This window comes from Hypomesus transpacificus, chromosome 12 (genome assembly GCF_021917145.1).
Source record: "Hypomesus transpacificus isolate Combined female chromosome 12, fHypTra1, whole genome shotgun sequence".
NCBI lineage: Eukaryota > Metazoa > Chordata > Actinopteri > Osmeriformes > Osmeridae > Hypomesus > Hypomesus transpacificus.
The window spans coordinates 1,640,345-1,665,894 of record NC_061071.1 but is presented as its reverse complement, the minus strand read 5'-3'; the positions used below and the strand labels follow the sequence as shown (position 1 = coordinate 1,665,894).

Here is a 25,550-nt window from a genome sequence, read left to right as displayed (position 1 = left end):
AATAGTCATCCATGGCAGTGTAACTGCTGTTTCTAAAACAAAGTGGAAAATAATCAAAACTAAATAATATAACAAACTATCAATTAATAGAATTCACATGTTAACTCAAATATAAAAGTGTTTCTCAACCCTGAGTGTGTAATGATGCATCAGTTAGAGGATAAAACAAACAACTATTCAGTTGCAACTTTATATTTTGGATGCTAAAGAATAAACCTTAACAGACAAGTCTTTACACCAAATAAGATTGAGAAACACCACTGTTTTTGAGACTACTGGATTTGAGACTCAGGTTAAGAAATGCTCTTGCCCCAAAACTGGACTGCAAAGGTTGTGTAGCCATTTTATGTGCATACAAAACTAGATGGTTGGTCTTTGTTTAAGTTTTATGTTTCTTCCCATTTGACAGATTTGTTACATTGTCGAGAAACCAAGTCATGGTCTGTGTCTTAAAGGCTCCAATTGTCACTAGTCAACTGTCACTAGATGGCATCTAACTTTTACAGTGTAGTTCTTCAAGGGGCACTGATTTCAGCCTATAACTTAGTCAAACAAATATATAAACAAAAATTAAATTAATATCCTTCATACTTACCAGGACAACTTCTAAGTTTACATCTTTGCAATCTTTAGTGGCAATCTATATTCAGGCTACCAATTGTGTTTTTTTGACATATGCACTCTGTACCAAGCAAACGTGAGGTAAACAGCACCACTACACTTCACATTGTGCATTCAACCCCTATGTGCCAACATTGAGCCCTTGTACAATACACCGCACTGCAACCTGGCCGGTACAACCCTGAGGGTTTCCCAGAAACCTGGCGCAAACAGGGCGTTGGACACAGGAAGGGGGACCCTGCAGTACAGGAAGCTATAGTGTGCCATCACAAGTGCAACAAGTGGGAACAGGATAACAACCTGTTGGTAGCCATGAAATAGGAAGTCTGTGCCAAATCCTTGCTTGCTGCAAGAAAGAGGGCAAAAGAAAGGTTAGGGTTCAGCATCTTGCTGTGAAAGAGTGATGTCATGGACTGGCAATACAACATGGCTATGAAATGTAGTTTTTACAAGACAGATGATGAGAAGTGCAGAAAGAAGCCTCTACCTCGTACTAGCTGGGAACATCTCACAACATCAGTGTGAGGATGTTCAATTGTTATTTCAAAACCTGTAAAGATGGATTCCATATGAAAAAAAGTATCCAGCTAATTTCACGTTGAAAACAATATACAATGTATTCATAACATAATGTTAACACCGATTCATTGCTCGTGTAAAAGTAGGATGTTAAAACTACATAAACAAGATTTATGCCCCCAAACAACATGATTCCAAAACTGACAGTTCCATAGAACTTACCCAGCGTTTGCAGTACTATCGTTTCTAGTAAGACCAGCTCTTGAGCTTGCTGATGGTATGCCTGAAGTTCAATGGATTATATATTTATAAACAGTTTCAACATTTCCGTGACCAAGGTTGACTTGGGAACATTTTGTGTGAATCGGGAACAGATTGTGGATGCCATAATGACACAATTGCCGCTAGAAGGAATGGAACTACAGTGGTCACTGAGCAGAATTCACAGTGAATGTCCCCTTCAGTCTCTATCAGGAATAGATGGTTAAACCTAGATTTGCCCTTTACATGAACCATTAACAGGATGTTTTTTTTTGTTTTTTTTTTACAGTTGCTGTGGTTTGTGGTCAGGGTGACCATACATTTAACTTTACTGATAATGAAGCACATCCCACCCATAAACATCACTTACATTACTCTTTGTATCTAGAGGGGGATCTTGAGGGTTGACACAGGCGTGTGCGACTTTAATCACATGTTCAAGCTTCCTAGGTTGTTCCTCGACCTTGGCGGCCAAGAATAAAGTTGTTTGAGATATTATCTGTAGAGACATCAAATTGAAAATTAGACAGGCTTGATTTAACATCAGTTTATGTTAGCGTGCAAAATTAGAGTGTCATAATGAGGTACAATTAGAAGAATCACTTACATTTCTGTGAAATTTGGCGAATGAGTGAATCATATAAAATCTGTGCATGTAAACAATTGCTGTATTGATAATTAGTTGAGACCTGTAAACATAAGTTAAGGAATGCATCAACTACAACTGCACAAATTAATTATGCTCCAGATAGCTAGTCAAAGAGCTAGCTAGCTTGCAACATACTAGTCAAAGTATTTAGTGCAGTAATCCTTGCTTGATACGCACGGTTAAAATTGATATGATAGCTAGTAGCTAGCCAGATTGCGTAGACTATATATTTTAGAACGCTTAAATAATTTGATGTCGAATAGCTCCTACTAATACTAAAACAACAACGTTGACACTAGATTTTTTAAATATTTCTAGTTAAATTATGCAGTTGTTCAGCAAAAGATGGCTGACTTATTATCTATAAATTGGTGCAACATCTTCCTAAACGTGTGCATGTGATACGCCCAAGAAACTAGCTAGCCTAGCTGCCGTTGTACCTAACCAACAGCTAACGTAGTGCTAGCTAGCTAGCTTTACCTTGAAGATTAAAAATCAACGGTAGCGTGACTGGTAACATTGTATATACTAGTGCTAGCCAGGTCAATATTAGCTAGAACCATCACATTGATATTGAGCAGATATCAATTGAACTGTAGTATTAAAACAATCATTAGACGTGATGTGGGAATCGCCAGTTTGTCATGCAAGATACAGAACAACCAACAATGAACGTGGAGTCATCATTATCACGTCGGTTAAAAAGCTAGCTACCTAGCCTTAGCCTCACAAAGACAAGGCCACATCCCAAGCAACACACAAATAAGGCTCAGTCTATTTGCTGAAAACACAGCGTGCTAGCTAAGGTACCATAATGATGAAAGCTCCAATAAGCATAGTGGACTAGGACCACAATTGCATTTAAATGCTGATGTGTGTACACCTGCAATGTGACCAAACTTCAAATTAACGTATAAATCCGCCCTCTTGAAAATGTATAATGTTTTTTTTGGTAGAATATATATTGATTCTAGTGGTTCTCCAGGAAATATACTGAGCAAATTTCCTTGATGAAATGCTTTTCTTTGAATCAGAAAGGATACACATTAAGTCTCTGGCCCATATCTTGAATTAGGTTGGCGGCTTGCTGCCGATAGGAAAGTTCTCTATCGGATTCCACCCCGGTACGACGAGATGGTGTATCTTCGAGCTGCTCCCGGGAAAAGAGCCATTTCGAAGAAGGTCCCCGGTGCGCCGCCATTACGCTCCAACATCAGCCCCGGCGACGTTGGCGGACAAGGAGCGGAAACTTCATTGGCGCATGCGCAGCTCCATCTCACACTGAAGCACATTATTTTCTTCTTCCGTATCACTTCAGGATATCTGAAAACGTAACAGGCTGGACTCCTCCAAGTGCTGTTCAACTTTTTATCAATTTGACTTCTTATCTGCAAATAAATGAAAGGAGCTCTTTCTTTTTCAAAGGTAAAATTAAAAACAAAATTAATCTAGAAATTCTTAATATGGACAAAGCACCTAATATAATTGTATAACAGCACTCAATCATATTGTACAGTGACCTATAGGCTATGATGAACTGTAGAGAAACGTTATACATTTGTCAGCGGAATGCACATTTATTTATATACATGTATATGAATGTCTCCTTATACCTAACAAAAAGTTAAGATTCTTGAAAAGTCACAATTTGGAGGTTTGTACCACAGCCATGAGGTTAGTTGCTCAAGTCTCTGGAGCATATCCAGTTGGTGAAGTTCCCAAGGCAACACCAGCAGGCTTTTCACCACCAGCTACCCTCTTTGGCCAATCCTGCTATACCACATTTTCCATAATTGATGAATTGAACCCAGTCCTGCAACCCACTAGTGCCTGTCATCCCACCTCCTTCAGCTCTCACAGATAAGTTTGGCCACAGAGAGGAAGGCTTGCATCAGCCCTAGGCCCTTTAGAGCGCTGCATGCCTGGATTTCCCACATTCGGTCCTTATAGCTGGGAAGCTCCAGCAGGTTGGACACTTCCCGGATGGTCATAGAATTGGGAAGGTCCTTCTTGTTAGCCAGCACCATCAGAGGAACATCCTTCAGGTTCTCGTCTGCCAGAACTTTCTTCAGGGCTTTTTGGGCCTCCCCCATACGAGCCCGGTCATTACTATCCACCACAAAAACCAAAGCCTTACAGTCGTCCAAGTAGTACCTTAGGTTAAGATAATGTCATAGTTAAAAGGTGATAGCAGTGGGAATGATAATATAGTTCATATGTAATAACTAGTGGAGTTGGGTTATATGGTTAGCAAGCTGTGCATTTAATGGAGAAGATCATATGTTTAATAGTATAATGTTAGAATCATGTTTGTATGCTAGTATGATGTTTTACATCTACATTCTTAAGGTTGTAATGTATCGCCACGTTGTGCATCTGAAAGAGTAATAAGCTGATTTCTTGAAAGAGGTGTCAGTAGGTGTAACTCTAGTTAGTGTAATTCTTTTATACATTATTTAGAGCCTAACACTGATAAACAACTGACATATTTTATGTACATGTATTAACCAACCTCTATCATTCCATCACTGTCATGTCCCCAACACAGAGAAACTAGAGCCATACCTCCAGTTGGATCTCATCTTGCTTTGGCCTCCCACGTCCCACACAATGAGAGATGTGTTCTTGTTCAGCTCCAGAGTCCCCACATTGAAGCCCACAGTGGGGGAAGTGTCCATGACCAGACCTGTTTGGAGCATGGAGAGGAGGGTGGACTTTCCAGAAGAATCCAGACCCAGTAGAACCACCTGAGGAGGCTTCTTGATATTTCTGGACAAAAGTTGACCCATGATGACACCTGACAAGCTAATCCAGCTGTTGATGGTCAAATAAAACAAGGTACTTTCTCTCTCAGCAGTCTTTCTGATTCTAAACAATCTTTTGGGTCCTCAACGTAAATATCAGGAGAAACCATCAGTTAAGACAGACTCCTGTCAGTATAAAAAATAACTAAGCCAAACTGTATCTGAAACAATTACAGGTGTGTGAACACGGACGTGTCCACTCTCTCACTCTCACTTCCCTGTTTAAACATGAAGTCCTCAGGGAGGTGTGTGTCTCCAGTGTTAGATCACATGACAAAACCAGTCTTTCCACATTTTTACGTGGACGGGTTTTGTAGGTTTAACTTAGGTTTAACTTGGCAACCTGTACAGCAGAAAGATGCTGCAAGGTAGAGGAAGAGAGAATTGATCGCAAGAATAGAGTGATGATCAGTCTGGCTGTGTTTAAGGTCAGCTATCATGAATGGTCTAAAAAGAATTAAGGATTTTATGAATACCTGATGACAATCAGGTGTGTGACTGATGTGATTGGCTGAGCAGTATGAAGTGTGTGTTCATAAAATGGCAGATGAGAGTTGCGGTGTGGTTTTCTCCTCTTGAGCTGTACTTGAACTTGATATACTTTGTAGCCTATTGCCTGTTGTATTAGAGAGGCGTTCGGATCATTAATCACAGACATAATAGAAGCTAACATATGACCTTGTATCGATGTAGCACCATGGGCACAGCATGGCTGCAAAATGTTGCGAATGGAACGCTGTCTAGTCAATGATGACGTCAGTTATTTTCACAAGAATACATGTCATGAACGCAGAAGTCGGGAAACTGTTTGTGTTTTCTCATCGTTAATGCCTAAGTGAAAGGACTATTTCTGGTAATTTACCCACGAATCAGATGCCAGTGAGGTATGCCAATGAACTGGATGTTGAATGTTTCTTTTTTGTCTCCCCCCTCAGTTTTCTTGGTGATAAGATGATGGAGCGATGCTCTAGGTAGGCTACGGATAGACTGCTAGCTAGGTATTAGTTCTTCTGTGTTTGTAGCGCTAGTTTGTACTGCCTGGCTGTCAGCTACCAAGCTAGTTAGCTAACTAACTCAAATTCTGAAAGCGTGGGCGGTTAACTATTCATTTTTATGTAGTAGAACATAATCCTGCTGGCATGCTTGTGGATCTACTTGCTATTTTGACAGTAGATCGTAGCTAGTTTGCGTTATGTGGCGTAGCTTTGTGTCCTAAGTTAGTACAACAAGCTCGGCTCGATTGCTAGCATGCTCGACCCATCAGGTTCTATAAATTGCTTCTTTGGACGTTAGAGTGATTTGGCCTAAAGCCAAGCTTTATAAACCAAACACAGTCACAACGCCATACATTTCAGAAAAGTCTGAATTATCGTTCAATTAAACCTTCGTTTCTGTCTCTGTTTTGTCAGCACATTTTAATCCTTCATCTGCATGTCCGTGTAGCATGAGTCTGAAACTTCAAAACTTATTCTTTTTTAATTTTGTGAGAAACTGCTTGTCTCTGGTGGTTGTCTTGCCATGTCAAGTGTAAGTGGGGATAGTTTCACTGGCCCTGCCAGTTCCAGTCCCTCCCCTCCTGCCACTGGCCCAGCTCCAGCCACGACTCCCTGTCCCACCCCTCCGCCCAGGCGGGCTAGGGTAAGGTACCAAGCCATGGTGGATGTCAGCAAGTGGCCTCTGTTCACCCTCCTCGGGCCTCAGGACATCTCCTCCATCCGACAGGCCTGTGTGTTCGGGACCTCTGCCAACGAGGCCATCTACATCACCCATGACGATGAGGTGAGACCGCAAATGGGTCCCTATTGTTTACCCTGTTCCCATGCTGTGGATTGTTTAACCCTGTTCTCAAGTTCTGTGTTGTACCTTACACTCACTTTACATAGAATTAGATGTTTGGTCAATTCAAAACCCTTCATTTTTCAGAGGACTAGTTCATACATGGGCTATGTGCCTGTGTTTCACCCCTGGCTGTAGGTGTACGTGTTTGGGATGAACTGCAGTAACTGCTTGGGCACAGGGGACAGCCTCAGCACCATCGTACCAAAGAAGTTGGATTTCCTGCGAGGGAAGAAGGTGGTCAGCTTGAGCTATGGAAGTGGACCCCATGTCTTACTTGCAACCGAAGGTATGCGCACCCCGCTGCACGGCTACCTTCAGCCCTTTTAGCTTTGGCTAAAATGGAGAATGCTCTATGGTGTTGCTGTACCCAGCAGCTCTTCAGAACAGTCAGTTGGTTCCGTCTTACTGATTCTTAATAAATACATGTAAAGTATATTGAGAACTTTAAAGTATATTGAGAACTTTACCCTATCGTAATGCATCATGATGTTGGACCATTACTGCCCATATATCGTTTTTTTGTGTAAATATAACCATCTACTTTGCCGTTCCCTGAAGAGTGTTGTTGTTCCAGACGGAGACCTATTTGCCTGGGGGCACAACGGATACAGTCAGCTGGGTAACGGCACTACAAACCAAGGGGTGTCCCCCATCCTGGTGTCTGCCAACCTGCCGAACAAGAAGGTGAAGGAGGTGGTGTGTGGCTCGCACCACTCCATGGCCCTGATGCACGATGGCGAGGTGAGGAAAGGCAGTGAAAAGGTTTCCTTCTTCACACATGGGTTCACAAGACATGGAAACAACTGACATGAACATGAGTTTCTATGAGGGCTTCTTATCATTCGAGATGAGACACTATTTATGGTTCCATTTGCCTCCTGTCCACCAGGCCAATAAATAAGCCGCAACTTGCTCACTGCCTCCACCCTCCCTATCTCTCCCAGACTAATCTGTTTATTTTAATCTCAAGGTCATTAGCTTTGGTCAGGCTGCCTGAGGTTCACCTGCGGTCAGCCAGTAAATAGTCTTTCAGCTAGTCAGCCAGCAAGTTATACAGTGAGTCTGCTAATAGACAGTCAGACAAAGGGAAAGTGTTTGCGTGAGTCTTACACTGATTTTCCATACTTCACATTGATTGAGTTTGAGGTAGTTCTGTTGTTTTGACATTGTGTGTGTGTGTATGTGCCAGGTGTTTGCTTGGGGCTACAACAACTGTGGCCAGGTGGGCTCTGGGTCCACGGCTAACCAGCCCACCCCACGCAAGGTGTCCGGCTGCCTGCAGGGAAAGGTGGTGACGGGCATCTCTTGCGGTCAGACCTCCTCCATGGCTGTGGTAGACAATGGAGAGGTTAGCAGAAAGATACCCAAGATCCTAAAACAACCTAATTTAGCCTTTTCATTTGCAAACAGAGAACTGCTCAAAGATTGAGTAAGACCTCTTTAATGTGTCAAACACAAGTCTTGTAGCACAACACTGAGGTGTAACTGACGAAAGTATGTGATAGTGATGTCTCTGGTTCCTCCTGCAGGTGTATGGCTGGGGTTACAACGGCAACGGACAGCTGGGGGTCGGTAACAATGGTAACCAGCTGACCCCCTGTCGCCTAGCAGGGCTGCAGAGCCTCTGTGTGCTGCAGGTAAGGGAGGGGGGAGACTACTGACCCCTGACCCTGCTGGTCTGTTTCCCAGGGTGTCCAAGCAACACTGGATCCCAGAACCACCTAGTTCCTAAAACCCCCTGGCCTTAAACCGTCCCATGTCTTTAATCCCCGTGTTATGTTCCAAACCTCCAGATAGCGTCTGGCTACGCTCACTCTCTGGCCCTAACAGACGAGGGCTTGCTGTACGCCTGGGGGGCTAACACCTATGGCCAGCTGGGAACAGGGAACAAGAGCAACCAACTGAATCCTGTCCAGATCATGGCAGAGAAGGAGAGGTAAGGAACCGTGTGTGTGTGAGGGTCCAGGGCAGGCTGTGGTGCATTACTGACAGGGCTCTCTGCTTCCTCTTTAGGAGCTTCCCTCCCTCCCTACCCACCCAACCCAATTATTGACTTGCATACACTGTACAAAATATCCAGTGAATGCAACCACAATCTTTAGGTCACTTCACCCAAGAAAACCTAGAATGGTTGGAGTAGAGGCCTGTGATTGCAGCCAGTGCTATTGTACTATGTATAGTTTTGATGTATATTTAAAAAAAAAATATAGGTGAAAAACCTAGTGTTTTTGTACTCAGTGGATATACACTAACACTAATTTTGGTCAGGCAAAAACATTTTGGCCTAAAAGCACCTTCAAAGTTGATTTCTTTTCTGCAACTCCATCTTGGCCTTGATAAGACTTGTGCTGGGCAGTGTGGCATTGCAGAGGCTTCCGTTTAGCAGCTTCCTGTTTGGAACGTCTACAATTCTTCCCTTTGTGGAAGGAGGTAATTTAGGGTACATCCTACAATTATTCTTATCCTCCAGTTCCGCGAAACGTTTACACAGTAGAATCTGAACATTTAACATTTCAACATGATATCCTTTAGCTATATAAGCATGCTTATAACATTTATTATTTTATTAATTGAAATCCTGAACATTAATACACATTTGTGGACAGAACTTGATGTGCCGTGTGTAGAAACACATTTATATTTTCCTGTCTCCTCCAGCTTTGTAACAGGCAGGTTATTTGTCAGTGTTTGGATCACGGCAGAGGGAGTTTAGTTGTGGACGAGGGTAGAAGATATATAACCTTGTAGGCGGGGTTACAATATAGCAGCTTGAGTTTGTTTATGCTGCACTGTAACGAGAAACGGGAGGGCTGGAAATAGCCTGGAGAAATCTAGAGAACAGCCTTCAGTCTTCAGCAGGGATGAGACTCTGAAGAATGAGACGCTGCAGCCCCACGCGTGGTGCGAGTACTTCTTGATCATAAAGGCTCAGGTGTGTGTGGTCCGTCTAAACCTCTCTCCCCATCGACAGCAGGATCGTGGAGATCGCAGCGTGCCACTCCACGCACACGTCAGCCGCCAAGACGCAGAGTGGCCAGGTGTTCATGTGGGGCCAGTGCCGGGGCCAGTCCATCGTCCTGCCCCACCTCACACACTTCAGCACCACGGATGACGTATTTGCCTGCTTCGCCACCCCCTCTGTTATGTGGAGGCTGCTGTCCATGGGTGAGTCTCAACATTGCCAGCTCTGGCCTGTCCTTAGTCTCTGCATATGGTTTCAATTGTTGAGCAAGACAAAGGTAGAAAGTGACTGATAGTGGCGAGGGGACAGATTTACCTGCTGTCTGTTTTTAGATAGTATCTTAGCACCTAAAAACACTGACAGTGTCTTCCTTGTATCAAGTATATTATTATTAGTAAAGCAAAGGTGCTTTACTAAAATAAACTAGGAATCTTTTTTTCAAAACGGAGTCCTTGTTGAGGTGGAGGCACACAAACAAAGCGACCACACGCCAACCCCAGCTAAGGCATCATGTCATGTGATCTGTCCTAGAGCATGATGACTTCCTGACCGTGGCCCAGTCCCTGAGGAAAGAGTTTGACAGCCCCGAAACAGCCGACCTCAAGTTCAGCATTGACGGCAAATTCGTCCACGTCCACAAAGCTGTGCTCAAGATCAGGTACGCCGATTGGCTGAGGGTCCTCTCGCCTTGCTGCAGTGGCGTGATGGAGGATTCACTGATGGTTTGATGTGTCCTCTCATGTCTCCCCCGTGGTCAGGTGTGAGCACTTCCGCTCCATGTTCCAGTCCCACTGGACGGAGGACATGCAGGAGGTGATCGAGATCGACCAGTTCTCCTACCCCGTCTACCGCTCCTTCCTCGAGTACCTCTACACCGACCAAGTCGACCTGCCCCCAGAGGACGCCATAGGTCAGTGCAATCCTGCATGGTTGCCCTGAATGTATTCTTATGAAAAGGCACAGTTGCTCACTTCCGTAGCATGCATGTGCGTCTCACAGGCCTGTTGGATCTGGCCACGTCCTACTGTGAGAATCGTCTCAAGAGGCTGTGCCAGCACATCATCAAGAGGGGCATCACCGTGGCGAACGCCTTCTCCTTGCTCTCAGCTGCCGTCCGCTACGATGCTGAGGTGAGACACACACACATTCATGAGATTGCTGGAAAAAAAGCATTTAACTTTAGGCAACTTTAGCCTAACATGACGTTAAGGGATACACGTCTTCATTGAAATGCAGACACAGCTGTTGTCCTCGTCTTTACAATACAGCGTCATGTCTTTTTGTCTTATTTGTTTTAACATTATTTGAAAGTAAACCAATGCGTCAGAGTGCTTTGGGTGACTCTCAACACCCGAGACAGGTGTAGTAGGCCTTCTGGGGTTTGCCTTGAAGCTGGAACATTGCAACTCTAGGCTGAATTCTCCTCAATTGCAAACCTGCATGATTTTGTCACAGAATTAACCAAATTTAGACCGCTTCCTAAATGGGACTGCATGTAACCATATTTTTATTTCTCATGATTAGAAATCAACCTGGTCAAATCTGCAGTTGGTTAAGGAAACACGTGCAACAATTTTAACCTTTCGTTTAACCATTCACACCCATGTACATCTGATCCAGCAGACTGTTTACGTTTCACCTTTGACCCATCAGGACCTGGAAGAGTTCTGCTTCAAGTTCTGTGTGAACCACTTGACAGAAGTGACCCAGACGGCTGCCTTCTGGCAGATCGACGGCAACATGCTCAAGGAGTTCATCTGCCGCGCCAGTCGCTGTGGCGCCTTCAAGAACTGACCAGAGGCGCTGCCACCCTGCCCCAGGCTCAGGGTGGTCAACTGGGGCACCAGCTGGCACTGGCAACCCTCTCAAAGCATGGAAACCTAACGAAACGACCAAAACCTGCACTATTGTTATTTGTCACATGTCAGTTCCAGCTGAACTGCCTCCTGGGAGGAGTGAGTGAATGCCACTGCCAGTTAAATGGCCAAAAACCTGATGGTGGATGACGCTCGTGTCTTGTCTGCACCTGCTCCTTGACACAGACAGGTGGCGTTGTTCTTTGAGGGAAGACTTTAAACTAAGTCTAAATCATTGCAAGTTTACAACCCTGCATCATTGGGAATATGCATACTGTCCACATAAGTTAGATGTCTGGTACATTTGTGTCCCACAATGCATAGTAGGCATCTTGCTTTCGCTATACTGATAAGTTGTGACAAGTTTATGCACTCGTTTGATTGATTTTATATTACTTTAGTACCCAGGTACTATACCACTTCTTTAACAGGTCACATAAAAACAGGGAAGCTGTTATTTAAAGTGTTATGTTACAATGTTTGAATCCATGTGAGTTGGGCAAGTTGGTATGTCATTGGATCTTTCTGGAAAATTGGAAAGCTTTTGACAGTTTGATCAGAGAGAAAGTAAGGACAACATGACACCGGCGTAGACTGCATGTACGCAGTGTTTGGTCTGGCGTGCGTCTGCTCTTTTCTCAAGGGGTTGATGGCATTCGATAATGGACCATCAACAACTTTAAAACGGTATTTGTTTTAGAGAGTAAGCATTTTTATATATTATTGTTACATTCCTGAGTTTACTGAGATTTGTATTTGGCTATGTTTTTATTGGTTTCTGTAGTGACCCAAATATTAAATTTTTCCTTAGTAATTGTACAAGAGTAAATCACATGCCTTGTTGCTTTGTTACGTTATAGCAAATGTACAACTGATGTACCGTTTTGTTACTTACATTTTTAGATGCAAATAGGAATTATTGCTAAATATGAAAATATTATTAAAATTGCTCATACTTCCTTGTGCGTCGATGTGTGATAGGCCTGTCAGTTCGAGGGGTTGGGCAACTGACAGTCTCCGCCTATTTACCTACGCCATAGCAAAATACTGTAGAAGCCAAGGCTGAAGACGGAACGCGTACATCATTTTGATACTTATGCAGGTCCGAGAATTTAGTCCTCTGACAAATTGAATGGCAAGAGCAAACAACGCGAATATAAATGAAGCTTTGCAGCAACATTGTGCTGTATTGTGTCATTGTAACGGAGGTCGCGATGTAAAAGAGGCCGGTACACAGACCGACAGTAAAGTACAAGGTGAGAATCCATCACTGAATCGAAACCTAGAGTAAAGTTAAGCCTCACCATGAATCATCAAATTGCACGTAGCATAAACCAACTGACCATAAACAACAAGCGTTAGCATTTAGCACTCGGTTTGCTAAAAACTTGTTCTCGATGACATTTGGTTTGTGTTTCAGGGCATGGCCCCAGATTGTCAAAGGGCAACCTTTTCACACTACTTAGTCTATGGATGGAACTGTTCCCCAGAGAAGAACTCGTACTAAGAAATGACGACAATGAGTTGGTAAGCTGGACAGCTCACAACTGTAGAAAACTTCAGTACTGTACATCTGTCCTTGCCTTTCCTTCAATGTGTACCAATTTGAATGATCGATTCCCCTTACATAAAATCACGTTGAAATTACGTTATGACAAGCTCCAGATAGTCTAGGGTTGATCACACTAGACCAAGCATTTATTTTTTCCTAATGGATTAAGTCGGATTTTTGTATTGCATTTAATTATCCCTGGAAAGTCCACCTATGAATATCAGGATAAAAAATAAAATATAAGATTTGGAAGGATGTAGTAAAATGTTCTCCTGTGGGTCAGGTGCGAGGAACAGGCTTGGTGGTGGTCCGGGAGCACAAGGTGGTGGGTCTGCACTGCTCTGGAGCTGAGCTGCATGCAGGCCAGTTGGCTGTGATCCAACATGGACCTCGGTTGGCTTCCTGTGAGCTCTACTTCTCCAGGAGACCCTGTGCCACCTGCCTCAAGATGATCATCAATGGTAGGCCAGCCCAGCTTCAAACAGTCTTCAAACCAAATACTACATCCTTGGCACTGGTGTAGAGTGGCAATATCTTCAATATAACCCTATATTTGTTTCTTATCATATTGGACATTGACCTGTTCAATCAGTTTCAAATTTTAATCACAACAAAAGATTTGACATACGTGGCAATGACTCAACTCATTGCATCCATTAAATTCAATTGCTGATTGATTTTTCTTGCCTAGCCGGGGTGAGCAGGATCTCCTTCTGGCCTGGAGACCCGGAGATGAGTCTGCTGGCAGGAGCTTGTGACCGGACGGACAGCATTTCCCAGGAGGCTGTGCTGGATGCCGTGGCAGTTGAGAAGATGAAAGCCAACAGTCGCCCTCACATTGGTGTCATTCTGCAGCCCCTGGCCCATGGCCTGCAGCAGTTTGTGAATGAGACCTCCAAGAAGTGTGACTTCATGGAGAGGGTGTCCAATGACACTCCCGATCTGGATGTAGAAGACCTCTTCAGGAGACAGTGGAGACAGAACTTGGGCAGGTTCTCCAGGTTCATACTTCCGGAACAGCCCCACAGACACGTTCTTACCAAGATGGGCCTAGAGAACTTCTGCATGGAACCGTACTTCTCTAGCCTGCGGCAGAACATGAGGGAGCTTGTTGAGGTTCTTGCCTCAGTGTCTGCCAGTGTTCCACTTCTCCAGCATGGCTTCTACAAGATGGACAATGACAGGTGAAACATACCTTATTAACCCTTGCTGTTACTTAGGGTGATTCAAGTCTTTTGACTTTTTTTTGTGTCCATATTTATGATCCTCCTGAGGTTTTCTGACTGGTTTACTGTATGTCAAATGAGCAGTCCTAACGTAGCCATGTCTTCTCCCCACAGGAAGGAGCCACTGGGTCATGATCTGCCTCAGGCCCGGCCGGTGTCCCAGGAGATCGCCCGGCACTGCATCATACAGGCCATGCTGCTGGCCTACAGAACAGGTCTGTGCTCTCCTACTCCTTTCATCTCTCTGTCCACCCCTCCCTCCCTTCCTAATTCCACACATTTAGGCACTCTACCAGCGGTCAACACGGATGTCCTGACGCAGCAAAGATAAGGCCGGCCTGCAATCCCAAACAACACATTGCAACCTGTTCAGGTGCAGAAGAGAACCTTGTCGGGATACAAGTTAGAAGTTTACTGATTGCTAGGTGCTGTGTTGCCCAGAGGGACATCTGCTGACATGCTGGTAGTTGGAAGACATGTTTGTAGTCTGACAGCTTTGGTGCCAGAGCATATTGGTATTGAGGATTGTTTTAAATTAGCTGTTGGTGAGCATGCATAAAAGTGGCATTTTCTACTAATATTCCAGAGGACCATAAGGTTGGGGTCGGGGCTGTGATTTGGGCAGAAGCTAAATATGTAAGTACCCTGTTTGCTTTCTTACCTTATAGTCAACAAATTTGGGCTGTATGGCAAACTTATAGTTTTCACAATAGTACCTCAGACTTGCAGACATACTGCATGTACAGTTGCTTTAACATCCAGTTCTTGAAATCCTCCTTCATTGACTTTCAAGATTCTAGCTGCACAGTAAGGAAGACGGATGAACCTTTTTGGTATTTATTTAATGATGGTTGCGTCGTTGTGGTTCAGGGACGTTGTGATGGTACCGGGAGGCTGTACCTGGTGGGCTGTGGGTACAATGCCTACCCAGTGGGCTCAGAGTATGCAGAGTACCCCCAGATGGACAACAAGCAGCAGGACCGGCAGAGACGCAAGTACCGCTACATCGTCCACGCCGAGCAGAACGCCCTTACCTTCAGGTAGGGAGGATCTTGGGTGTAGAGGAATCAGGGATTTGGGTATTTTATAATTACTCTATCGTATAAATCTTACATTTGCACTACTGGGGCTTCTACATGACTATATATTTTATAAACAATAATTTAATAAATACAATAAATACTTTGAATATACAGTGAAGAAACCCTCCTGTGTTGCCATGCAGGAGTTCTGAGGTCAAAGATGAGGAGAACACCATGCTGTTTGTGACCAAGTGTCCATGTGACGAGTGTGTGCCACTGATCCTGGGGGCGGGCATCAAACAGATCTACACCACGGACCTGGACAGCGGGAAGGACAAGGGGGACATCTCTTACCTTCGCTTCAGCAGCCTCCCAGGAGTCCAAAAGTTCATTGTGAGTAGCCTATCTTGTGCCTCTGCTCTGACTCTGCCCAAACAACAATGGTTGTGGACAGGAAATGATGCGTCATGACCACAAGACCATAAGAGAAAGCCAAGACTCCTACTTATGAAAAAAATAAAACTTAACTTTTTGCTTCGTCACAGTGGCAGAAGACCTCCCAAGATACATGTGCCTCCGCACACGATGCTCATCATCTTGCAAGTGAGTAGTACATTTCCATTAGTTTGTAAGGCCCCACTTTGGCCCCTAAACTGACACTCACTTTACCACATACAGCCCTACTGCACTCTTATATTTTTTGTTTTATATTGTATAGTTCTGTCAGTATTTTTTTGTAATTTCCATTTTTATATTGTATATTTAAGGGTAGCACACACACTAAGATTTTAGGATTCAATATGTTTATTATGTTTACTGTATGCACCTGCCCATTAAATTAAATTCCTTGTTTGTGAACACTTTGAACACAATTCTGATTCTGATTCATGAGGCTGGTGTAAACACCATGCCTTACCATACTGTTGCATTGTTTTGATCTTGCATGAATTTGTTGTTTTGATTCCAGATGGATGCATGGGGAAGCACGACAGACAAGTGGAACAGGAGTCCCAGACTAGCAAGAGACATCGGCCGGACCACTTTAGCAACCTTCCACCTGTCTGAACAACACTCTTAGTAGATAAAACACCCAGGGTGTGTACAGTACTGGAGAAACCAACTGAATATCCTGCTGTAAGATCCCATCCCAGATGGGAATGCATTTTGAAGAGGGGAGAAAGAAAGACAGCTTTACATGGATCCAGTGGAAGAAAGGAGGGAGGTTAAGGTGATTCTATATTTTAAGCGGTACACCAAGGGTACTACATACAGGGTCCCCGCGGGAACTTTTAAGGCCTTAAAATGTCTTAAAAACAGACAGATTTTGATCCGATGTCTTCAATTTAATTTAGTCGGGTCTAAAAAAAGGTTTTACCCTAGTTTATTTCCAGAATCGCTGGCCGCAAAAAGTTGTTACAAATTAGCATAAAAGTATTGAGTCATAGCCTACAAAGAATAGCTCTAGAGTCCAGGGTTCAAATTACGGGGCCGCTTGGGTGGTTAACACCCTTAATCAGGACTTGGACCCCCCCCCCCCCCCCCCCCCCCCCCCCTCCAAAGAGGTAAAAACAACAGGTCTTGGGGGTCGATACATTTATATATCGTTCTTACCTGTAATCGTAAATATTACTTTACGCCCTGGAGAAAAAGCTGACCCCTCCGATTATCATTGTACAATTCGCACTCTGTTTCTACCAAACTAAACTAAAAAGAATCTTCCTGAGATTAACAAGCGTTTGGCGGACAGGAGAGAGACGATATATATGAAACTGAAGGTGAAGTCTCACATGACCACAATATAACTTTTAAGTTAAAATAAACTATTTAAAGTTTGGATTTGAATCCAGGCTATTGCGGTACTGCACCAGAATGTCTGAAAGAGCATGCACACTAACCCAGTGAGCTTAACAGGGGAGCCCTGCTTTCTTCTGGTTTTCTGACACCCCAAGTCTGCAGGTTGTTACGAGATAGTTCAACGTCAAATTTGATGTTGAGTGGAGATTGTTAAGATCCCTGATAGCTCAGTGGTTAAGGATGAGGGCTACTGTGTGAGGGGTCTTGTGTTTAAATCTGGCTGAAGGATCTTTTTATAGCTTAAGTTTTGCTCTTGGACTTATAAATAAAACTGATAAAAGGTAAATTCATTTTTAGACTCTTGCAAAAGTCTTCAATTTCAATCTTTATGGTCTTCAAATGTCTAAAAAAGGTCTCAAATTTGACTTACTGAAGTCTGCAGGAACCCTGTATATAGTAATATATATTATGTATTTTTTAACATAATCGAAAATATTGGTGGACGCTCAAGCAGTTAAATAAGCCTCCATTTTGCATCCCAGTCAGTGCATGCTACCTCGGAGGTATGATTTGTAAAATAAAACCTATTCTGGCAGTCTGCTCCACTACTCCTGTATAAGTTAATGTTAGTTGGTATGAGAAGGTTGAAATAATAACCCATCTCATTTGAGTGTTTCCCGATAAGCAATTAACCATTACTTAACATGACAAACACAGTTTTCTGTTCTATCCGTTTTATTGGTGATGTCATACTGTAGCATCAAGGTGGAAAATACACATGGTTGGTTTTCAGATGAATCCCGTTGTAGAGATGGGCAGAATGTCCAATTGTTTTTAATTTGACCATTTAATTTGAACATTTAGTCCAGAAACAGAGGATAAGTGAAGAAGAATTAGATGAAATTGGCTCAGGTGATGGTTCAGTTTGAGAATGCCTGAATCTGTTAAGTCTCGTTTTAAACATGTAGAATATTGTCACAGCTTAAGTCTTCTTGCGGCTTTGTTTTATCTCCAAGTATACAAGTGCATTATGACACAAAAGTAACTATTTTTGTGCCTTGTGCCTTGTTCAACCTATCCACAATTTGGCAATATCAAGAACAACCAATAATTATTTTCCTTCTTCATATTACACATTATTGATTGATTGGTTTTATATTTTTCTTTGTTTTGCAACTAAATCACAAATTCCGGTCATACAGAGTGTGATAATGAATTTGTTTCACCTCCATGCATTGTTTTGTGGTCCTTGGCTCCATGTGATATATTTGTTCACAGCAAGATGGCGCCACCTAGCCTGTCCATGGTCAACTCCTCCTAACATCCTCTTAGATTTGGCCTCTTGGTGCAGCATAACTCAGATATAGTGAGTCAGAGGTTCATTGCTTAATCACACAAAATATGGTCAATCAGACCATATTTTCAAATTAAGAATTAAGCTCCCCTAGAAGGTGTTTAAAGTATACTAAAGAGAAAAGGAAAACACAAAACCAAAAAGGCACCTCTGAATGTTAGTCCCCAACTGTTAGTGTGTTCCCACAGTTCTGCTTCTAAACTCCTATCTAAATAATGACAAAAGCTCAAAGAAATCACTTATGTATAGAAAAAAAAAAGAAAAAAAAACATCTCCCCATATCCTCCTTCAACAGAGGTCTCCCAAAAAATGCCTTTGTGGATTATACTATGTCACTCACAAACAGATACAACCAGCATTCATTCACATGACAAAGGAAACAAACACTTTAATTAAAGTAAAAATAATCATGACCAAGCCCGTGGAGGAACCAAAAGACACCCTAGCATTCAATAAAACGGAAAGTAGCCATCAGCCTCTCATGAAGAGAACCAATGATTAAAATAATAAGTCATATCAACTGTAACTTTCATATTAAAAATAAACATTATGCTTATTTTAGGTTCATAATTAGTCTTCAAAAAAAAAAGGGGAAAAAAAAGAATTTAGATGTTTTAATATCCAATTACCTGTTAGTGTAAATGCAAGGCATTCACAGTAGAGCAAGGTCAAATAGGAGTTCCACACTAACAAAAATCGTATTAGCCTAGTTATGTACAAAACAGCACTACCATTTCTAGAATCTGTCAGGTGTATTTAAACACTGCTCATAAAGTTGAATTTCCTCATAATTCCAAATGGTAAATTCCTTTCATTGTTCTGCAGCAACATTAGGAGTGTTTGTAGAAGGTGGGAGCGATCTAGCTAACTCATGCATAAAATGGTAAAGAAAGACTCCTTTTAAGACCCCTGGACTCCCCGTATCCCTCCGCCATTGGCCAAATCTCTTCAACCATTGGTTCTCCCGAGAGCACAAAATTGTCTGCCTCAAACATTCCGTTGTGGCACTAGTTCACGTGAATGATCAAAGTCGATGAAGAAAAAAATAAGTCAAAATAAATTGAATCAGCATTTAAGGACTATTCTTTGAAAGATAAAAGAAACAAGAAAAGACAAATGTCTTTTGAGATTTTAAATAGAATCATAATTATTACGGTTAATGCATTTTTTTCTATTTTTTTTGTGAATAAAAAGTTAAGGTTTTAAGTATTGGGTGTGGGTTGAGGGGCGTACTTTAAGAGGCCGGTTTCTTAAGGTCGCGGATCTGTTTGATTAGATAGGTCTTCTCGTCGTTGAACTGCTCGTCGTCCGTGCGGTCTTTTTGGAAGTTGCTAAGGAAGTCGATGAGTTTGGTCTGGTTCTTCAACAGGATGTCCACAATGGGCTGTGTCTTGTTTGGGTTGGCCACAAACACCTGATAGGGAAAATGAGAGAGCCTGCTATTTTTGGGGCCGATCAATGTTCTAGAATCCCCCATCCCCAAAAGTAAATTCTTGTCACGGAATATTTAGCATGAAGCACATGACAGGATATGATGCAGCAGATGGGGGGGGGGGGGGGAACCTAAACCATCTGTGCTCTTACAGAACTCTGTGTGAAGGGGGGGGGTTGTGGTACCTTGAAGACATGGAAGGCCTCAAACTGGATATTGGGGCTCTTGTCCCTCAGCAGGTTCATCATGAGCTTCAGGTTTTCTGGCTTACTGATGTACCTGGTCATCACTGTGAAGTTGTGCCTGTCCAGCAGTAGCTCTCCCAACAACTGCAACACGAGCCACACGTTAAAGGTTTTGCAGAGCGACGGATTTGAGTAGAAACAACAAATACGCCATTGTAAAGCAGCTCAGACCTTTAACGACTGTCTCTTCGTCACATAGTTCTCAGAATGCAGGAGCTTTTCGTAGTCGGTGAAGATCTGCGACAACACAAAAGAGATGTTAGTGGCAGTGAGGTGAGGGTAGAATATTGATATGGGGTCTCTGCGGCTGGTCTAAAAATATATTTTTCAGTGGCCCAATCTGCATGCCTGTGCATTACAGGCCCCTAGAGGCCTCTGTCGGCCATGAAAGACGGCCTTCTCTACGGTGACCTGACAGCCGGGCCTAGTGTGGTCTGTTGTGAGGCCGGTGACCTGAACTGACTCAGACGTCCCTGCTCTTTCAACACTCTCCCCCTCCCCGAGTCCTAACCCTGTGCTACAGCCAACAGAAAAGCGGGTGTTTTCCACCTCGAGGCTCCAAAAATAAATACGTAAAAAAAGAGAAAAGAGGAAACCAGCTCACGGAGGGTTAAGTTGTAAATACCCACAGTCATGCCAGGAGACGGCCTGATGGCCTAAACTGTTCTTGTTTACTTTTTCCCCGGCAGCACAAGTCTAGCTGATGTTGCAACGGCTGTAGCATGTTCTGAAGGAGCGAGGGTACCACTCACAGCATCATAGTTCTGTTCTAGATATTCCGCCACCAGGACCTTGTGTCTCGTCAATAGATCCTGCGAATGGAGGGAAGAACGTTAGACCCGGAAGCGATAACTATTTTAAATGCAGCACTTTACTATTCGATACCATTTTGGGCCTTGTGCTAAGTGCTAACAAAGACATCAATCGTGCTAACCTTTTAGGAATCATAATGTGGGGCTTAGACATGCATGTGTGCGCGTTGGCCTGACCTTGAAGGTGGCGAAGGCGTCCGAGGCGATGTCGAAGGTGGACATCTCCACGTACTTGAAGAAGTCGTGCAGGTGCTCCGAGTGGAGGACGACCTTGGCCAAGGGCTCGTGTCTGATGCACTCTCTCAGCATGATGCCACAGTTCAGCGCCACCTGGGGCGTCTCGTACCTGCCACACACACGCGCGCGCGCACACACACACGTGTTGCATTTGTGGAACTCTGTGTTTTCCTGGGATGTGTGTTCCTGCGCATGTGTGTGTGTGTGTGGGCCAGCTCACCCCTTCTGCAGCACAAACAGCACCTCCTGGTGGGAGCAGAAGTACTCCACAGTGGGGCTGCGCGTGCCGATCTGCCTCCGCAGGATGTTGTTGAAGATCTGACACACGTCCTTCTTTCCCTGCGCGCGCACACACACACACACACAACGCGTTTACCACAACAGAACATCTCCAGAATGTTCCATCTCAGTGTGATGGCCTGGAAAGTCCTGCGCATGCGTGTGTGTGTGTGTGTGTGTAGGTGTGTGTGTGTTTCACCTCAAAGTCGATGACTTGCAGGTTCTCCACCAGCGAGATGAGCAGGCCGCTGTTGTAGAGCTCCTGGGCTAGCTGGGCCACGGTCTCTGTGTGAGGCTCCTTGTCATTGGTCCCATACAGGATCTCCTTCATGGCCACCAGACACTTAGAAACCTCTTCAGACGCCTGGGAGAGAGGACAAACAAGCACAGGGTTAAATGGGCCAGTGAAAAGGGCCTCAATAACAGTACATAATGTTTGTGTACAAACTCAAAACTGTGTTTGGTTGGTCTGGGTTAGAGCCGGGCTGAGAGGTAGAGAGAGGGAGGGAGAGAGGGAGGGAGGGAGAGAGGGAGCGAGAGAGGGACGGAGGGAGCGAGAGTCTTTACAGTGGGGTGTAAACAGATGACCGGGCTGGGCTGCAATGCAACTTTCACAGCCCGATGTTAGATAGAGGGGCGCAAAAACAACCACAACTGACCGGACCCAATATCCAAGGCCAGAAGAGGCCCTAGGCAACATGGCTCCCGCTCGCTCACACACACGTTACCTTCTCTGTCTTCTTGTCCTGTTTGACCAGGATGGCAAGGTTCTCCTTCAAGGTCTTGACGATGTCTGCCGGACTCTTGTGGGATTTACCGAACAGCGGCATACTGGCAGTTCCACTCCTGAGTCTCTCCTAAAACCTGAAACACCACACAAAGACAAACAAACCCCACATTAGAGCACACTAACCACTCCTTCTAAAAGAATGCATAAGTAGGCTACAACACACCACACTACTAACTTATAACTGATCCTGCTCACAGTATGATATAGACGAAGGGATAGATACTGTAAAGCTGTAGATGGACGGGAGGGGGGTGGGGAGAGAGAGTTTCCTCTCTGGGACTCAGTGATTCATAAAAGACCATTAGACCCGCATTCTCCTGAGTCAGACTGCCCTCTGCACACCTCACCGAATCCAGCGACGCACTGTCACCATGGCAACTCAACTACGGCACGGCAGCCAAACCGCAGCTCGAACAGGTGTGTGTGAGAGAAAGACAGTGAGCTAGACAGAGGGAGGGGGAGAGTGTGTGTGTGTGTGTGTGTGTGTGTGTGTGTGTGTGTGTGTGTGTGTGTGGGAGAGAGAGAGACTGTTAGCAAGACACTGAATCAAAACGTTGTCTGTGGCAACTACAGTAGCAATGCTGGCAGGCACCAAAGCAACAGCTATCGAGAATAGCACATTAGAACATTACTGTCATGGAATGCTTGCATGTTTGCTTAGCTGCTGGGCGGGGCCTAACAGACCGTGTACAACATAAAAAGAGGAGGAGTTGTGGGAGGAGGGGGGTTAAAACTTGTGACTGATAATCCTGGCCTGGGAGTGCAAGGCCAGGGTATTACCTCCCTCCCTCCTCCAGCTGACCGCTGCTCCTGCTGATGCCAGGAGCTTGTCACTTTGATCCAAGTCCACATCAGTGGCCTCAACAGAGGGCCCAACACTTAAGAACATAAACCTACACTGCCCTGCAGGCCGGACTCAGACCCGTCCTGCCTGAGCAGCAGTTTGAGACATCAGCGTTTCTTTGTTGCGGAACACACACACACACACACACACACAAAAAACCCCGGCAACGTCACAACGCCAATTTCTTCAGACCCATTCCCCTCCAATGGCCCACCGACCGAAAGAACGTCTCCCCATGGCCACACTCCTGTTCTACTCACCGCATCGAGGGACCGCATTTCCCAGGGAGCAGCTGGGATTAGCGTTAGCTGTAATGAAACTTTAATAAGCCACCCATCAGCCAGTCAAACGGTAAATGCTCTCTTGGTATGTGTCCGTCACAGAGGGGATCATCTCCTCATTTGGGCTTCAGTCACCAGGGGAAAGGAGAGACAAGGTCCCTAGTGACATTGCTTCCACGTTTTTCCCCATCACTGCTCTCAACTGTGATTGTTAAGACACATATTTCCTCCTTCTCCCCTTCCTCCTCATATGCTACCTGTCATGACATCACAGATCAAATTCTCTTATTGAATGGAGAGAGTTCCAAGACAACTTCTCATCTCCATTCAGAAAATACTTGGATCATGCTCTTAGAAATGGAACCATGACTAAGTTTACACACCCTCAAACCCGGAACGTCTTTCATGGATCACAGCAAGCATGTACATACAGCAGAGCAGGGGATCTGAATGGCTCCTGTCTGAGACTGGCCATCTACACACGCTCTGAAATACTCTGCTGGGGCCAGGACTATAGTGTCTGACACCAAACCTAGTTTACACCACACCAGCCTATGTGGTGAGGTGGTGGGGAATAGCTAGACATTAGGCCTGCCTGTGTGCCCTGTTAATATCCTGGAGTGGATCACAAACACATCGGGGGCTGTAGAGTGGAGTCATCTATTAAACATGAATAGGATACAGTGAGAGACATAAGGGAGATGGGGGTGTGGGGCAGAAAGAAAGACAGACACAGGAAGTAGAGAGACAGAGAAGGTTCCAGACACAGTCACCAATATTATGTTCCATAAGCTTCTTCATCTAGTTAACATCACTCCAGCACTGCAAGCCCCAACAACACAGATGGCTCACTACTGATCACTATAGAACACTAGCTGGCATGGAACAGTGTGACTGTCACGAGTGTTAAACAAGTACAGATATATCGCTTCATTGATGACTGTTAATGTTTTTAACGTACACTATCAATAAGCCTTCACACACACACACATCTCGGTTATGAATTGCTTACGTATTGCTCAACCACAGAAGCCACATTACCACATCACAAACAAGTGATTGTAGTTTTACATTAAACGCCCTATTAAAATTACAACAACTAGTTTTTTATTTTGCAGCGGATATTACAAAAAAGAACAGCTGCCGAGACAGACAATACTAAACGACGGGCCTAACGATGGCCTGTTTGCCTGCTGTCAATAGACGTTGCCCCTGCGCACGATGCATACACAAGGACGGCATCTATGGCATCGCTATAACAAAATCAAAACAAATACGAGCACAAAGGCTGACTTCACACAATCAATGCGTGACACATACACACCCCCTTGTTTTCTGTTCGTTCGCTTATGAGCGAGAACGGTATTTTCAGGGTAACGCGTCTGTTTCAGGACGAAGGCGTGTAATGTCAACATTAGTGATTTGACAGGATAACGAGAGACATTTATGAACGCTAATACAGAGGCCTGTCTAAACTTCATTTGACACAATAGCTCGCAGAAACTGATCCGACAGTGTGTTTTTGTGTGCTACACCCTAGTTATGATAAACGTTTGCGAAGCTGTGAAAGGAAATTGATAATGGCTACATAGTTAGCACGCATATCAATTCGATTGAAGTTTGTAACAATGTCAAGGGCGACATCAGAATATTACATTTGGCTAATTATTGTGCTAAAATAGCCTAGCTTTCGACGATGCACTATCAATGATGGGTACTTACAGTGCTACGTTATTAATAGTTTCTTTGCTCTCGAATATCTTGACTGCTGTCCCGATCCACAATGTTACCGAGCAGCTTTTCTGGTCACGCCAGCGCGGTGTACGTCGCTGGGCAAAACGTCAGAGGAATGTGTGTATGTGCGGAATCTTTTAAGAAGGCAGTGCAGAATTCCATTCGGTCTGATTCGAGATGAGGTGCAGTCCCAAACCAGAACTTCACAACAAACCATCTTATTGGAGCTTTCCTGTAGGTGACGTCAGGTCACATTTCCTGTCTTTCCTGGATTGTTGCATTTTTGCTTTCTATAATCCAACAGTATTAAACATGCAAAATGTCTGTTTTTGTCTTTCAGTATTATATTGTGTGTTGCTGTATAGTTAAGTTAACAATTAAAGGGAAACACTGTATACCTTTGAATCGAAAATACTAAAACGAGAGAGAACACATGA

The 25,550-nt window shown here is 44.1% G+C and overlaps 5 protein-coding genes across 6 annotated transcripts; 2 read left to right on the top strand and 3 right to left on the bottom strand.

Annotated features, from left to right (window-relative positions):
• Nucleotides 1-876: 876 nt before the first annotated feature.
• On the bottom strand, nucleotides 877-3,352 carry LOC124474712 (cyclin-T2-like). Its single transcript, XM_047031101.1, has 6 exons — nucleotides 3,094-3,352; nucleotides 2,009-2,090; nucleotides 1,772-1,900; nucleotides 1,363-1,423; nucleotides 1,109-1,171; nucleotides 877-967 (listed from the first exon to the last, which is right to left on the bottom strand). The coding sequence occupies exons 1-6, from the start codon at nucleotides 3,249-3,251 to the stop codon at nucleotides 888-890; spliced, it is 573 nt and encodes a 190-aa protein (XP_046887057.1). The 5' UTR covers nucleotides 3,252-3,352; the 3' UTR covers nucleotides 877-887.
• A 251-nt stretch (nucleotides 3,353-3,603) lies between these two features.
• On the bottom strand, nucleotides 3,604-5,197 carry arl11 (ADP-ribosylation factor-like 11). Its single transcript, XM_047031102.1, has 2 exons — nucleotides 4,616-5,197; nucleotides 3,604-4,204 (listed from the first exon to the last, which is right to left on the bottom strand). Exons 1-2 carry the CDS (start codon nucleotides 4,837-4,839, stop codon nucleotides 3,898-3,900), a joined length of 531 nt encoding a protein of 176 aa, XP_046887058.1. The 5' UTR covers nucleotides 4,840-5,197; the 3' UTR covers nucleotides 3,604-3,897.
• A 530-nt stretch (nucleotides 5,198-5,727) lies between these two features.
• Nucleotides 5,728-12,330, top strand: rcbtb1 (regulator of chromosome condensation (RCC1) and BTB (POZ) domain containing protein 1). 2 transcript variants are annotated; one of them, XM_047031097.1, is made up of 12 exons: nucleotides 5,728-5,825; nucleotides 6,381-6,633; nucleotides 6,829-6,979; nucleotides 7,268-7,434; nucleotides 7,883-8,041; nucleotides 8,223-8,330; nucleotides 8,487-8,629; nucleotides 9,668-9,858; nucleotides 10,187-10,313; nucleotides 10,414-10,565; nucleotides 10,655-10,785; nucleotides 11,309-12,330. In XM_047031097.1, the coding sequence occupies exons 1-12, from the start codon at nucleotides 5,728-5,730 to the stop codon at nucleotides 11,447-11,449; spliced, it is 1,821 nt and encodes a 606-aa protein (XP_046887053.1). In that variant the 3' UTR covers nucleotides 11,450-12,330. The 2 variants fall into 2 exon arrangements, with proteins under 2 accessions (XP_046887053.1, XP_046887051.1); XM_047031095.1 differs by having other exon boundaries at nucleotides 9,665-9,858.
• A 133-nt stretch (nucleotides 12,331-12,463) lies between these two features.
• On the top strand, nucleotides 12,464-16,864 carry cdadc1 (cytidine and dCMP deaminase domain containing 1). Its single transcript, XM_047031098.1, has 10 exons — nucleotides 12,464-12,767; nucleotides 12,932-13,038; nucleotides 13,347-13,524; nucleotides 13,755-14,247; nucleotides 14,404-14,504; nucleotides 14,876-14,925; nucleotides 15,160-15,329; nucleotides 15,515-15,704; nucleotides 15,857-15,914; nucleotides 16,279-16,864. Exons 1-10 carry the CDS (start codon nucleotides 12,644-12,646, stop codon nucleotides 16,374-16,376), a joined length of 1,569 nt encoding a protein of 522 aa, XP_046887054.1. The 5' UTR covers nucleotides 12,464-12,643; the 3' UTR covers nucleotides 16,377-16,864.
• A 958-nt stretch (nucleotides 16,865-17,822) lies between these two features.
• Nucleotides 17,823-25,295, bottom strand: cab39l (calcium binding protein 39-like). Its single transcript, XM_047031100.1, has 9 exons — nucleotides 25,102-25,295; nucleotides 22,193-22,328; nucleotides 21,664-21,828; nucleotides 21,406-21,524; nucleotides 21,126-21,294; nucleotides 20,889-20,948; nucleotides 20,308-20,373; nucleotides 20,077-20,220; nucleotides 17,823-19,873 (listed from the first exon to the last, which is right to left on the bottom strand). Exons 2-9 carry the CDS (start codon nucleotides 22,292-22,294, stop codon nucleotides 19,694-19,696), a joined length of 1,005 nt encoding a protein of 334 aa, XP_046887056.1. The 5' UTR covers nucleotides 22,295-22,328; nucleotides 25,102-25,295; the 3' UTR covers nucleotides 17,823-19,693.
• Between the last annotated feature and the right edge of the window lie 255 nt (nucleotides 25,296-25,550).

Excerpts from the sequence above, each read along its gene's own strand:
- rcbtb1 (XM_047031095.1), top strand. The coding sequence starts at position 5,728 with ATGCCAGTGAGGTATGCCAATGAACTGGATGTTGAATGTTTCTTTTTT. Across the intron at positions 10,566-10,654 it reads GCCCCCAGAGGACGCCATAG|GCCTGTTGGATCTGGCCACG; the intron begins GTCAGTGCAATC and ends TGCGTCTCACAG. Across the intron at positions 10,786-11,308 it reads CCGTCCGCTACGATGCTGAG|GACCTGGAAGAGTTCTGCTT; the intron begins GTGAGACACACA and ends TTGACCCATCAG.
- cab39l (XM_047031100.1), bottom strand. The coding sequence starts at position 22,294 with ATGCCGCTGTTCGGTAAATCCCACAAGAGTCCGGCAGACATCGTCAAG. Across the intron at positions 21,525-21,663 it reads TGCAAGTCATCGACTTTGAG|GGAAAGAAGGACGTGTGTCA; the intron begins GTGAAACACACA and ends GTGCGCGCGCAG. Across the intron at positions 20,221-20,307 it reads CGAAGAGACAGTCGTTAAAG|TTGTTGGGAGAGCTACTGCT; the intron begins GTCTGAGCTGCT and ends CTCGTGTTGCAG.
- arl11 (XM_047031102.1), bottom strand. The coding sequence starts at position 4,839 with ATGGGTCAACTTTTGTCCAGAAATATCAAGAAGCCTCCTCAGGTGGTT. Across the intron at positions 4,205-4,615 it reads AAGATGAGATCCAACTGGAG|GTACTACTTGGACGACTGTA; the intron begins GTATGGCTCTAG and ends TCTTAACCTAAG.
- LOC124474712 (XM_047031101.1), bottom strand. The coding sequence starts at position 3,251 with ATGGCGGCGCACCGGGGACCTTCTTCGAAATGGCTCTTTTCCCGGGAG. Across the intron at positions 2,091-3,093 it reads ATGGGCCAGAGACTTAATGT|GTCTCAACTAATTATCAATA; the intron begins GTATCCTTTCTG and ends TTATGTTTACAG. Across the intron at positions 1,901-2,008 it reads TCGCCAAATTTCACAGAAAT|ATAATATCTCAAACAACTTT; the intron begins GTAAGTGATTCT and ends ATGTCTCTACAG.
- cdadc1 (XM_047031098.1), top strand. The coding sequence starts at position 12,644 with ATGGCAAGAGCAAACAACGCGAATATAAATGAAGCTTTGCAGCAACAT. Across the intron at positions 14,248-14,403 it reads TACAAGATGGACAATGACAG|GAAGGAGCCACTGGGTCATG; the intron begins GTGAAACATACC and ends TTCTCCCCACAG. Across the intron at positions 14,505-14,875 it reads GCTGCTGGCCTACAGAACAG|AGGACCATAAGGTTGGGGTC; the intron begins GTCTGTGCTCTC and ends CTAATATTCCAG.